The 14209-nt window shown below is 39.0% G+C and overlaps 1 protein-coding gene across 1 annotated transcript; it reads right to left on the reverse strand.

The window, feature by feature from the left end:
- Window positions 1-373: 373 nt before the first annotated feature.
- BMP10 (bone morphogenetic protein 10) lies at window positions 374-5474 on the reverse strand. Its single transcript, XM_040538337.1, has 2 exons — window positions 5016-5474; window positions 374-1317 (listed from the first exon to the last, which is right to left on the reverse strand). Exons 1-2 carry the CDS (start codon window positions 5347-5349, stop codon window positions 374-376), a joined length of 1278 nt encoding a protein of 425 aa, XP_040394271.1. The 5' UTR covers window positions 5350-5474.
- Between the last annotated feature and the right edge of the window lie 8735 nt (window positions 5475-14209).

Here is a 14209-nt window from a genome sequence, read left to right on the forward strand (position 1 = left end):
GGAAAACTCTACAGATGCCAATCAATATTTACAAAGTACAAAAATATGCCTTGATTCCTGTGAATTTGAATGTGCCCCTTCTGGTGTGAAGAGCCTACCCAAACAACCCAGTGATCCACACTATGCTCTGATATGAAGAGAGACTTGGCCATAATTTGGGCAGCAAAGAACAGCAAGAAGCAAGCAATGGAACAAAATATACATTCCCTACAGTCATATGACTTGCCAATTCCCCATGACAGGAAACATACAATTATCTGTACATGCCTCATTAAATAACCTTATTAAATAAGAAATCTGAAATGTACAAATTTACAGACTGAATCATTAAATACTTCCCCTGTGCACTCTCCTGTGCATGTGTTCCCTGCTACTATCTGCAGCCACACTCTGATACCACCATGCCTTCATATTTGAACTTGTAGGTGACCACCCCTGCATCTAGGTAGAGAATAGAGATAGGATCAAGTTTGGTTGGCACGCAGCAGGCCTTGGAGGCTTTCTGGGGATTCTTTAAGTGAACTAAAGTCTGGACAATGGCATGTTTTGTTGGTGTGACATGCTCTGTCAAGGGGTAGGCGCATACTCCATGGCACTCATAAGCTTCATATCCCGCTGGAGCGATGATCCAGGAATCCCAGCCAATCTCCTTGAAATCTATGTAGAGTGGAGTCTTTTTGCAGTAGTTGCCTTTTGCATTCCTCCGGATTCGGGCAGTAGAGTCATATATGATGTTGGAACGCATCTGGAGCAGTGCCTCCTCACCAGGGTGGCCATGGAAATTACCAACCTCCAGGTTCTCCAAGTCCAGGAGCTGTTCATGGTCTATCATTTCGTTCAACTCTTGCTTCTCCTCTTTTTTGTCATTGCTTTGGTCATCAGAGAACACAATCAACAGGGGCACATGCTTAGCCTCAGAGTTGATGTCGATATCGAGTTTCCCCTCTCCATTCTGCTCCTCCCCTTCCCTGCTCTCAATATGAACTTCCAGTCGGTGCGTGGTCAGCCCTGCCCTTCGCCAGCGCCTGATGGCTTCGGTGACCTCAAAGCTTTCCCACTCACTGCTTGTGCCATAGATCTGTCTGGATGCCAGCGCCACTATCTTTCTTTCTTCTCCTACCCCCATGTGGTCATTTTCCAGCACTTCAAAAATTGTGACTTTTCGGTCGAGCCCATCATAGAGCATTTGGTCCCGTTCTACCAAGGTGTAGAGCCTCAGCTCTGCCATGGTGATTTCTTCATGGTGAGGGATGGACACATTGAATAGAAGGGGGTATTTCCGAACTCCTGTAATACCAATTGGGTGGGAAGCCAGATCTGGAAATGACAAAGATCATGCATTTTAGAAGGGTCAATACATCCAGTAACACATGCACTGAAGTTCATCTGACATGTTTTGCCTTGCTGGGTTTCAATGAAATAGTTTCAGGTGAGTGTTTTTTCATCACTTCCTAAAACTGTACTTGGAAAAAAGGCCAACTTCATTCTAGATGTTTAAGGACAGAGAGATTGCAGATATGATAAAGCCCATAAACTTGGATTTAAAGATTCTCTTTCTGCTCCATGTCTTCCAGGGCCTTCTTGTCACCTGGAAGGATTTCATGTTAAAAATGTGTTGCCTAATACTGAAATGATATCAATTCTAGGTTGTTCTGTGGTACCTGCTTAACAAATGAGGAAAAACAGCCAGTGTAGGAGAGGAAGGGAAGAAGGATATGGCACTGGAGTGAACATGAGACAGATAAGCTGCATATGCAAGAACAGCAGGCTGTATCTTGGTCTGCTTAAAGTTTCTGTGCTAGCAACTATTCCCTTCCAGTGAAACGTCCCTCACCAATGGAGAGGGGCAATCACAAAGGGAGGAAAAGTCTCTTGGGAAACTGTAAAGGCTCCTGGTTAGGAAGAACAGGCGGCAAACACCCAAAGTGAGCTGCCAATCAACAGAAATCCTGCTACAGACTCAATGGGTTTCAAGTGAGCAAAGTCAAACAGCTGTACTCAGTCAGGCACTTTTGGCAGCTTTAGTTAATAACACGTATAAGAAGAACATAATATCTGCTTGTCATTCAGACTTTCTGTCCTATCTGTGTTGTTTGTTTATACATAGGCAATATGCATTTCTTCAGGCAATGCCCGAATCTTAGCTAACGACTATGTATTTGTGGCTGAATTACTGTGCTGTCTACTTGTAACTCAGAAGACAGATTAGGACGTAGACACTATGTGTAACATTTCTGCAGAGGCAAACTGCTTGTGATCTACTACTATCTTCATCTCTGACTTCTCCAGTTTTGATATGTTTGTAGAAAAGTGACACTGATAAAGCTGCGAGTATTGGCCATGCTCCATCAGTGCACTTAAGCAAGCAGTTAACTTAAGCACACGAGCTGTCCTACTGACATGAAGAAGGTTTTGAGGCACCTGTCTTTTTCTTTCTTTCTTTTTTTTTCTTTTTTGCACTTCCATCCATTCATTAAAAAAAAAAAAAAAAAAAAAGTGCCATTCTGCTTGCATCTCTCTACCTGTCTATTGATAAGGTGGGAGCTGAATACGCTCCGCACTTCACCAGGGTAGGAACACACTACACAGGGTAGGAGAGCTGAAGGGCAATGCTATTCAAGCACAGGGATGCTTAGCTTTAATCTCTATACTGGAAGTAATTGAGTAATTGTTGGGATTTCCTTGACCTTGGTATGCTAAAGCAAGTCTTCAGTCATTACAGATGACAACAGGGTGGAGAAAAGCCACCTGACTATACAGAAAATGAGCATGAGCAATTCACTAGGATGGAGGGCAAGGCTACACCACATGTAAGAACATGGGTGAGCCCTAGCAGGGCAAGAAAAGTGTTCATGTGTAAGTCAGGATGTGACCTTGCTCTTTAATTAGAAAGCCCATGGGGTGAAATACCTTATTGTTACCAATAGTAGGGTCAGGAAGAGTGATCTGGAGTCCATAGGAAAAGAAACATTTCCCTTAAGACCTGTACTCAAGTTTTAAGAACAGATAGAATATTACAGCCCCATTTGCAATGGAGACATTATGCATGGGTTAAAACAAAGAACTACTTCCAGCCATGCAACATGTTATAACATCTTTATAACAATAACAGTTTTAATATAGTAATCAATGAATAGTAATGAAAATACCATTACTGCCAGTTTTCAGTAGGCAGGTGAACAAAAAATTCCACAGGATAATCCATTTCTACTGTCTTGACCACTACAAGTAATTCATTTCTCTATCAAAAAAGTTATTTTGGCATGAAAGAATGGTTCCCAGTTTCACAAATTTTCAAGATAGAAAAAAAACCCCACACATTAATTGCATCACTCCTTTAATGCATGTGTTTATGAAGCTGTGTTAACATCAGTAGCCTCACTTTGCATCTTCCTGTTTTGGATCAGAAGAGGTGAGAGAAAAACTGAAATGACAGACAGTTACGCTAAGTTTACCCTATCTGGTACGGAACTTTTGCTGCGATGACAAAGACATTGAATGTGATGCTTACAGAAAGGCACAGAACTGTGAACCACTACTTGTGTTACTCAAGAAAAGGTCAGTCTGTAGAGTTTTCAATGCTGCAAATCAGAAAGAATTTTGGTCTTGCCACTGGAATAATTTCAGATTTACATCACTGAACCACATTGTATTTTATTGTTCAGCATAGTTTAAATTTGCCAAATTTTATCACATTTATTTCTTCTGAATAATGCAAAATGAGAAAAGAACAATAGGCATTCCAGCATATGTCTGCATTTATGCTGATGCACAGTGACAGGCACAGCTCTTGAGGCGAATAACTGTTCACCAGTGGGTGTAACTGGTGTGCCATTAATCTTTCAATAAATTCCTCCACACTGGAGAAAAGAATACATAAAGAAGATTTAAACCACAATGCATTGCCTCTACAAACCATAAACATGTTGCCAATAAGAAGTGTCTGGGCCTGGCAGAACGATAGAGCAGAGCAGAACAGAGCTGATGGATTTTCTCGTCACATCTGTGTTGCCAAACTGAAATAACTTGTGCACCATCTCTCCTTATACTTCATTATTTTTAAATTGCAAATGTTAGAAACAAACAAACAAAAGCCAACCAACCAAACAAAAAAAAAACACAACGATATTACCTGATATACTTCATTAATTAGACTAGTGAAGTAGGAGAGAAATCCCATGACAGTTTGAATAGTTGCATATATCTCTAAGTAGTTAAAAATAATTAATTAAAGCACTTGTATTTGCCAAGTGGAATAACTGGTATTTGGAAATAGTTAGCTGAAAAACATTTTTACCTGTAAAACCTGTAATGATGCAAATAGCTATTGACAAGTTATTGAATGTTAGCACTGAAACGTTATCTTGACCTTGCCGAACTGAAGGGAAATGCTGAAGCAGAAACATTTTTTTTTTTTAATAGAAAATATTCTACTCCCCTAAAGTAAAACCTAAGCGTTATCCAAAATTCTGCTTCACGTATTTCTATATATTTTCTGAACTATGCTCAGATGTCAGAGGAAGAAAACATGATGAATCCTGTGAAGATCAATAACGAGAGGATATTAACAGAAAGCCATATTTGGTTAAGCTCTCAATATGAAAATACTGCACATTTGAACAATGTGTAAAACAATTTCTTGCCTTAATTTCAAATATTAGTGAAGGTATCCAGTTGAAAATCAGGCAGATAATTGCAAAAGATGGGTGCCATTCTAGGGATAATGAAAATGTACCCAAATTATAGTTAGTGCCATACAAACACTAAAGGAACATCTTCTTCCCCCAAAACCTTACGATCTCAAAAGCAAAGGACAAGGGATCTATCTTGCAGCAAGTGGTATCTGGCTTACATTGGTACATACAGTATTAGTTGTCTATTTCCAATGGTGGCCTCAATGAATGGTAATTTTTCCCCTTAGTGCAGTTCCTGCTCAATGCCTTGTAAATACATTTCATGTTGACTACAAGGGTGCTTATTTCTATTTGCTTCCTCTAGAGATGCACATATCTTACCTTCATTTTTGAAGCTCCTAATAATATTTGCGGATGGCATAGATGTCCTATCAGTGGCAAACTTGTTGTACAGCTCTAGCATGTACTCTGGTGGGTCCACCTTGGCCGTTTCATGCAGGGGAATGTCAGAGAGGTTCAACGTCTTCAGGAACTCATTCTTCATATTCTGAAGCAGTGTGTTGAAATCAACACCATCCTGCTCGGACAGGATCTCATCGAAAAGAGGCACGTCTTCCTCCAGGGAAGAGTGCTCCAAGCTCAGGATGGGACTGCAAGCAGCAAGGTGAACCAAGAGACAAAGGACACCCCACAGCTGGAGGACTACAGAATCCATGGCTTCGGCTTCGCTCTAGTCTCCAACCACACTCAACAAGCTCTAGCTCTCGTGTGGGCTAAGTGGCGGTTTTATCCCCTGGGTTATATGCCGCTTGTGTCACAGGGAGATGACAAGTTTGGAAGCTCTTGTCTTGAAACTTGTGATCCGTCCTCTCTCTCCCCCTTCCCCCTCCCCAAAACCAGGTCTCAGTAATTGGATATGGCTTGCTCTCTTCTATGGTCGCCTTGCCTCTCTTATCTCATGTAGTGTAAGCTGTTCACCAGATTTGTTGCTATCTTGCAATCCCCTTTCCCTTAATGAGCGTTTTGTAAACATTTGCGCTAGGACACTAGGAGATAGGACAAGTTTCTCCTTGGAGAGGAACTGCCCTTACTTTCTGCCTCCTGGTAGCTGACTTCCTTTGGCGTGCGTGAACAATTTCATCCACACAGATTTCAAGCTAACGTAAATTCTACAGAGCCTCTACTGAAACCTATGAATTTTGCACCAAGGGCAAAGAATAGCTCCTTTAAGGTAACAAATCTAGCTTTTTAAAAACTAATATAAAAATAAGTTTTAAAATTTCACTTCTAAAGGAACCTCTCTGGGAAAAGGTCCATTCTTCTGTGCCTTTGCAGCACAGGAGGGGAGCTGCTGGTACTACAGCAACACTGGGGTCACAAGGCCCTGAATGCAGAGAAGCATGTGAGCTCAAGATATTTGGGTGAGGAGGGTTTCTCACATTGCAGCTATAAAGCTGTGCTTTGCAAGGGCTTCACTGGGAAAAGCACTTTGAAGACAGTGAATATGAGTCAGGGAAGATCAGAGTATGGCCTGTAAAACTGAGCCCTTTTTTTTTATGCAGACACCATATTACATGCATAAGGCACTGTGTTGTTTAGTGATTAAGGACTTTTATTTTATTTCATATTTTATTTTATTTTATTTTATTTTATTTATTTTCAGTGCTTATTTTTGCTATAAAACACTCTTTCCTGATCCGAACATTAACACTGGTTGAATGCTAGTGCTCAGTGCCATGTGCCATATAAATGCTCAGAAACAGAGAAAGTAAAGAAAAATCTTTTCTTCCTTTCACATCTTACATATTTGACTTGGGAGGTTATAGGTTACAGTTACGTTTTATTTAGTCACAAGACTATCCAAAAACTATTGAAAATGCACAAAGGCCAACAGACTACTGACTTCATTACTCACCTTTGCATGACTTCAAATAGCTCAGAGGTACAATGTGGGGTATCTGGAAACGTTTTTGCCAAAAAGGTGTGCTAAAGTTGTTTAGTGGCTGATGTGCAAATTTCAACAAAATGTGAGCATCGCACATGCAAAGAATATGTATATTTTCTTGAGCAAGTTGTTATATAACATTGTTGTTATATAACATTGACCACTTAAATCACTTCATTGTTCAGACTTTTTCGAAGTGGCCTTGTTTTGGCTACAGGGCCAGAGCTCAGCTCCTCTCTAGTAGACAACTTCAAGATGAAGGGCCATTTCTTCTCATTATCACTGCAAAGTTTTGCTGCCAATAAGAGCTTTACCAAGAGCTTTACCAAAGAGTAAACCTAAACTGATTTGTTGATTTTTCTGGACTCTGCTTTTCCATTCTGGCTAAGCATATCCAGTGATTTGCTACCCCATCTCTGCAACTTTCTTCCTTCTTCAATAGCCCAAATCTGTCACTGGCAGAAATGGCCACAACTCCAGCTGACTTAATTAGAATGTTACTCAAACCATGCTTATTTAAAGTAATACTCTCTATTTTTATTTTTTTTTTCATAAATATCAATATCTTTGTCAAAGTCATGTATGGTATTGATGTCAGGTACATCAGCTAGGCCTTTTAACCTGGCTTCATTCAACTTTTCTCCTTCTAGGCATGGGAAACTTGATAATAAACCAAAACACATTATCAAGGTCCCTGTTACTGCTTAGCTGCATTGGAAGTTGATATTTGAGCTTAGGAAGATTAATTTAGATCTCAGTGTGGATTTCATGGTTATCTGTACAACCTTATCTATAAATCCTCTTCAGCCTTATGAAAGACTTTCTCTGAATATTGTGGCTTTCCAGAGCTAAGCACAGAAAATCTTAGGGAAATTTTGGAGCTGAGTTGAGGTCAGTTATGTTAATTAACTTAAAAAGAAAAGCACAGCCTTCTTGCTTGTGATTCATCACCTGACTATGCTGAGCTAAGGTCCATATGGCCGTAGGGAGGGAGATTAACAATGAAAAGTGTGAGAAAAGAGTCAGGGAACATAGCCCTAACTCTTTTCTTCAGTACAGTAACTGGCTACTGTAAAAGGAGATCTTTGAGATGGTTTGTCATAGACAGGTGAACAGGTAGTACATTTGCTATAAAAGCAATAGTACCTACAGAAGTGGTTTCAAAAGGTCCTTTTCATGCTTAAATATTAATTTCAGAAATGCACTGACTTCATATATATAAATGTATATATTTTTCCATGAAGGGTGTAAGCATTTCGTAGGAGCTCCTGCTTGTTGGAAGGCAAGAGGTGCTGAATCTTCTCAGCACTTCACAGCATATGGCCTTATCCTTAGTGCTTGCTCATATCTGGTTTTCCTTCTCAGACAAGCATGAATAACAGCTTGAATGCATAGGCAACAGCAAGCAGAGATATGCCTTTCAGAGCTTGTAGGCATTGGGATCTACAGCATTATAGGGCCCAATTCTGAGGGTTTTGAGTTTTCTGTGAGTTTTAGAGCTAAAGGTTTTAAATTTAAAAGCATTTTTTGAGTATTTGTACAACTGAGATTTTTCGCTGAATCTCTGCCCTTGCTATGAACACTGGTGATTCTGAGGAGTGAGCCTTAAGCACACATTAAGTCAGTCTCCTTTCTATTATTCTGTTAATCAAACAATTCTACAGCCAGAGGAGTTTTTCCATGTTCACTCCACTTTCCTACAGTTTAAAACTTAGCCTGCTGTGCAGCTTTGGTTTGCTGGGTGACAAAAATGAACAAGGTTACTGTAACTGCTCTGGCAGTGACATAAGCAGAGCTGACACTGCCTTCGAGCAGAGGCTGGGCTACTGACCTCTCTAAGCCTTACTAAGTCCAGACATTTTCTATGAATCTGTAAGTTCACACCCTGTAGATATAAATATGTAAGTAAAATGTAGTGTGCACACAGCGATCTGACATAAATTCCTTAACCCACAAATATGTCATCTTCATTCAGTGGCTCATGAGAAGCACAATCACTGCTCAGACATTCCAGCTGTCTTTGCATTTCCACTCTTGTTTTGATAACTCCTTGAACAATAGCATACTGAAAGGCAATGCAGCCTGCTGTGTTATATACAAACCAGCTTTCACCGAGTTTCTTAGCTTACTCAATTTAGATCCTGTTGGGGATCTGCCAAATGAGGAGATCCCATAGAGTACATCTGATATAAAAGCAGCTTCCTGTTTCCGTAGGTTTTAGGCTGATTAATTTAACATTTTTTTTTTTTTTCCAGAGTTGAAATATTTAACAGAATGGCTTTATTTCATGTCACTGAAATTAAAAGGTTTGGTCTTTTTTTTCACATGCACTGCAATTTACATGTACAATAAGTATCCTGGAAAGGAAACTACCCTCAAGAAATCTATGCTAAACAGATTAACTGAGGTAGATGGAGAGAGAGAACATTAATAGGCATTACTGTATAATTGTTATTAAATTTTGTAGCATAATTGATGACCCCATTTCGTGAGCAATAAATTGTGCATCAGGCAGGTAGCGTTACAGAAAGGTTTCTTGGCCTTCATTCCTAGGAAATTTGGGTTCTTTTCCCCAGAGAATTCAAAGCTGTACATGGGAAAATGTAGCTAATGGAAACCTTAGCCTTTGCACTGATCCCGACAGAATCAGGGAACAATATTCAATGCAACTATGGCATTGTTTAACTAATGTCTCGCCCTTCCTGTTCGAGCTGGCTGCTGGTGGAGGTGGCACTCTAGATTGGACACTCTTCATTCTCATGCCATGAGACCTGGAGGAGGTGTGCAGAGAGAGGGCCGTTTGCACTCACAGTGCTAAGCAGCTCGGGCAAGAACGTGAGCGCGGTTGACACAGTGGTAGCCGAGGCTACACGACAACTCCTGGGAACAGCTCAGCTGTCGAAAGGGTCAGTCCTGAAGATTGTGGGTCTCCAAAATAGACTCTAATCTCAGGCACCATGCAGCTTCCTCCAAGCTGATGCCTCTACGGCTTCTTCTGTCAAGAGGCAGCAGAAGAGCAGTGGTTTGAACAGGAATGTGTGAAGCAAGCTCAGCGCTGAAAGGCTAGAAAGTGAAGCAGAGCTTTACGAAGTGCCAAGGTCGACGATACACCATGATTGAAATGGTGTGATGCTCCTCTGGGTAAGAGGAAGTTGGGAAAAAAGAATGTGAAGTGTTTTTTAAGCATCCTTACCCTTCCTTAGTATGATTTCCAGCATGGAGAAAAACTTGCTCTCACTAACACTCAGAAAGTGTTGGGATGTGGAACTTTTTCCAAGAGAAAGTGTTTAATGTTTGCTTATGTGTCCTGGGTTTTTGTGACTTAAATGGTTCCTCAGTGAATAAACAGAGAGCTTGCCAGTTAGTTACAAGAAGTCACGTGTAACTTTTCCACGTGTAAACTCAGTCAGCTGGATTTTGGTTCAGTAGTGCATAACAACAAATTTCATAAGATTTACAATCCAATTTTATTAGATGTTAAGGTTTTTTAAACATGAATAAATTGTTTCTTTTCTTTTTTTCTTTCTATTTTTACTCCTTCTCCCTGATTCCTTTTTTGAATAGATTCTATTGAAAAGACCACTCTGAAAACATATAAAAGAAAACCCAAAGAGATTAAGTTTTCAGTAGAGGAAAAGAATGTAATCGATCATGGTTTAAATATAGAAGCATTGCTGAAAATCAAATATTCCTTACAGATTACTCTTTAGTTTGTTTGTTTGTTTGGTAATAAAAAAGAGAGATATTTGATGAAAAAATATCTGATTAAATAAATCATCTATTGGTTAGGGGAAGGATATTAAAATATTGCCTGCTCTGTTTATAAATGAATATAAATATCACAGGTAAAATTTGGGCTGGAATATGGAGATAAGAGCTTTCCATTTCAGATTTCACAAGGGAAGTCTTTGCATCCAGTATGGTCTTTTAGGGACTTTTCTTATAGATCTTTAAACTGTAATTTCAAATCCTCATATTTAGGGCTGGAGACACAGGAAACCAAACAAATATTGGACATTTCCAGTATCCTATGACCTTGAGCAGCTTTACAGTTTTCATTTAAGCTTCACGTTTATTTGTCATGGAACATTTCCATATTTGCATGTGTAATACATAAGAAAAAAAAAAAATCTGTCCTGCAAGAACGTACACTGTATATAAAGAAGAAAGAAAGAGAGGATAACAAAAGGGATGCATCCTTGTTTCATAGAAGAAAATTTTTCAAACAACTTTGAGTCAGCAATTGTGCCTCCATTTCTGGAATTCAAAATGCAATGCCCTGCTTTGCCACAAGAAAATACCCCCTGCCCCTCTCCAGCCTGCTCTTGCAAGTGATTTGCATTATAGCACACGGGAACTTTTGTTTCTGTGCTAGAAACTTTGAGAAAAAAATAATGTCAAGCCTGAGAGTCGTTTCTAAATGACACTGAGAGTTCTCGTTCTCAGACACATGACTTCTTTTGCCCATTAAGTAATACAGCATTAATAAAGGAGAAAGGATGTGTTTTAATGGAAAAAAAACAACAGTGCCTTTGGTGACGTTAATCACCCCTTAAAAACACAGATAAATCTAAAAAAAGCCCACATATTTTTCCACTGCATGGTGTTAAGAGGTATAACGTATCTCTATCACAACACTTTGATCAAATGTCAACATTCAGACTGAATCAACATTAAGACATCTTGTTTGGAAATTTTCAAAATTCCTGCTGAGCACATCTTCAATCCTTTCCAAAATCTGTATAAATGCAGGGGTTTTGGTTCAAAGCTGCTCTCTAATCAGGATACCACTGACTTATATGCCATTTCAGGGAAGTAGGAGAGTGATGCAAGCTAATGCGCTCTAGCAAGCACCCCAGCATATGATTTGAAATTTTCCAAAATACAGACACAAAATTATTACGAATACGGCCCACAATTGTCTCTGTCAGGAGATAGCTGTGGCATGAGGCAACTGTTGGATGTGATATGGTAGATAAAGAAGAGTGTGACACTGACAGTGTGATGAGCTTGCAATGGAATAACTAAAATTAGTTTCCATTCCTGCATCTGCCTGAGTCCTTGTTCCTGTATGCCTCAGTTCATGGCTGCTCTGGATTTTCTTTCCATAAATGGGCTGTTCCCCAGCAGCTCTCTGTTCTGATTTCAGATGGCACTGGAAATCGGAAAGATATTATTTAAAGAAAGAGTGGGAAGAGAGAGGCGTAGCAAAGTGTTAAAACCAGAGTGATGGAGAAAAAGAAAAGAAAACAGAGAGAAGAAGGAAAGACATTGTGCAGCCACAACAGAAGGGAACTACTTAAACTGTGTCACACAGCCTCCTTGTGACCTTTTGGAGACAATATTGAAATGCACATCAATAGCTCTATAAGGGAAGCCAGTGGCATTTCATCTTCATCAGCTATTTCCAGGCAAGTGAAAAGGCTGGGGGACACACTAACAAGTAGGGCGCACAGACTACCTGCATGACTGCTGTCAATTACCTTTTTTTGTTCTGTTTTTCCTGCTGAGGTGGCAAAAGCTCCACGCTCTAGGAAGGGAGTCCATCACTGTGCATTTGCACAACTGCAATGTGGTCTTAGCGGCAGGTCATTGGCCATGAGGCGGTACAGATAAATAATGATATGCAGAGATTTTTCAAGCTGGCACAAAGCCTGAGTAACTGAAACAGAAAGAAGAGGACTGGAAATAGCTGGACACTGCCTTCTTGTCAGTGTCCTGTCAGTCATATGTGGCAAATTCACTGCAAGCATGTGGCTTCATTTTTACTGTGAATCCCAGCTCCCTGTGTGCTCAATTCCTTGAGCACTATTTGGATGAGCTACTATTATCCAGTGTGATTGAATTTTCTTTATATGTAATTGGGAAATTTGTGCTAGCATGCAGTCATGCACATAACTCAGTCTTGTGTAGTGAGAGAATGATACACAGAAATTCTTAGATCCTTACATGAGAAAGACAATGCAGCCCCTTGCTTTTGTGTCTGCTTCTGTACATTTCAGCATTTAATCTTTCTTTTTTCCTGCCAAGCTTCAAAACACATCAACACAGGTGATAAAAATGTTTCCATGAGCATAAGTATTTCCAGGAACACTAAGATAAACATTTGCTTATATCATTTATGAGATGGGGGACACCTCAAGAAATCTATTGATTTGTCTCCCCTCCTATTATTTGTGTATATACACAGATGGAGGCTCTAAGTAATATAAAAAGGTCATTTAAAATTTAGTACCTTTAAAGGTCACACAATTTATTTAGGCTAACAATTCAAATCCAGTGGGACACAGTTGAAATGAAATCAATATCTGAGATCTTCATAAAGAACCTGATTGTATTGCAATGCTAATGAACAGCAGAGTAGGCATGCTATTTAGTACTAAAAGTTTTGACTCCGCTGGCTTCTTATCATACTTGCTTCACAGCACAGCTTAATAGAAAAAGGTCAAGAGAAAGTTTTAATTTTACATTGTTGAAATTCCTTCTCTCATAATCTAGTTATTTTGTGACGCTTTGGATTCATGTGGGTGTTAAACTTTGGGCAACCCTCTGAGCAGCTTCAGTGACACTGACAAAAGCAAGACTCCTGAACAAAACTTTACAGAAATCTCCCAAGTTGTTCCCCTTTGTCAGCTATGTCCAAGTGGACTGTTTGAGGAATAACATTCTTTTCCTTAATGACAACTCCATTTAAATACTTCCAAAGCCCTAAAAGGACAAAGCTCTTGGGAACAATGACTAAATATATCCTGTCCCTGTTTTTTGGAACTATAGATTTTTAATCTTGAACAATGGATTTGAAGAAAACAGGTTATGTTCACCAGAAATTATTTTGATTAATAACTCAAAATTACTTAATTAACAACTAAACATAGATGGAATATTTTCTGGTAGTTTGTTGATATCTCAGTGCAAGATGGTAATTACAAAGCCAACAGCTTGTATTCACCTCAACAAAACATGAAGAAAAATGAGACAAGCGTGTCTAATAATTGTTCTGTTTATTTTATGTTAGGGTTGGCATCAAAAAGGAAAGTTAAGTTCTATGTGACAGTAGAAGAGACTGATTCAGTAAAAAACAAACAAACAAATAAAAATTGTCTAAATCCATCCTTAAAAATTGAAAGAATTAAAATTAACATTTCAGTTTCTGTAATCTGATGATTGGAATTATAATGGATAAATTAGGATGGTCAGCAGCCTTTCTCAGTTATGTTTGTCATGCAAATGAATATCAAATTCTGTCTTTTCCACTTAAAAAAAAAAAAAAGTGTAGAAGTTCTTTTTATTTTCACTTCAAACACAGCAAAAATTCCAAATATGGTCTTGTCCTCCTAGACTCTATGGTGTTTTGCCTTCTATATGTGCTGGTTATCAGCAAATGAAAGAAAAAAAAAGTTTTAAATACTTCTTATATTTAGTGCAGAAGAAAAAGGTAATGATTACATTCCCTATGGGGAAACCTTCCAGAATGTTTAAACTCATGGCTTTTTGTTGCCAAAACTACCAGAGAAAGGCTGGGAAAAACTGTTTTGGAGACATTCTTTTTTATGAAAAAGTTAAAAAAATTGAGAGAGAAATATTAATAAAAATTAGTTTTTGTAATACAGTCTACTTTTCTAAAGGGAAA

Source organism: Cygnus olor, chromosome 27 (genome assembly GCF_009769625.2).
Source record: "Cygnus olor isolate bCygOlo1 chromosome 27, bCygOlo1.pri.v2, whole genome shotgun sequence".
In the NCBI taxonomy this organism is placed as follows: Eukaryota; Metazoa; Chordata; class Aves; order Anseriformes; family Anatidae; genus Cygnus; species Cygnus olor.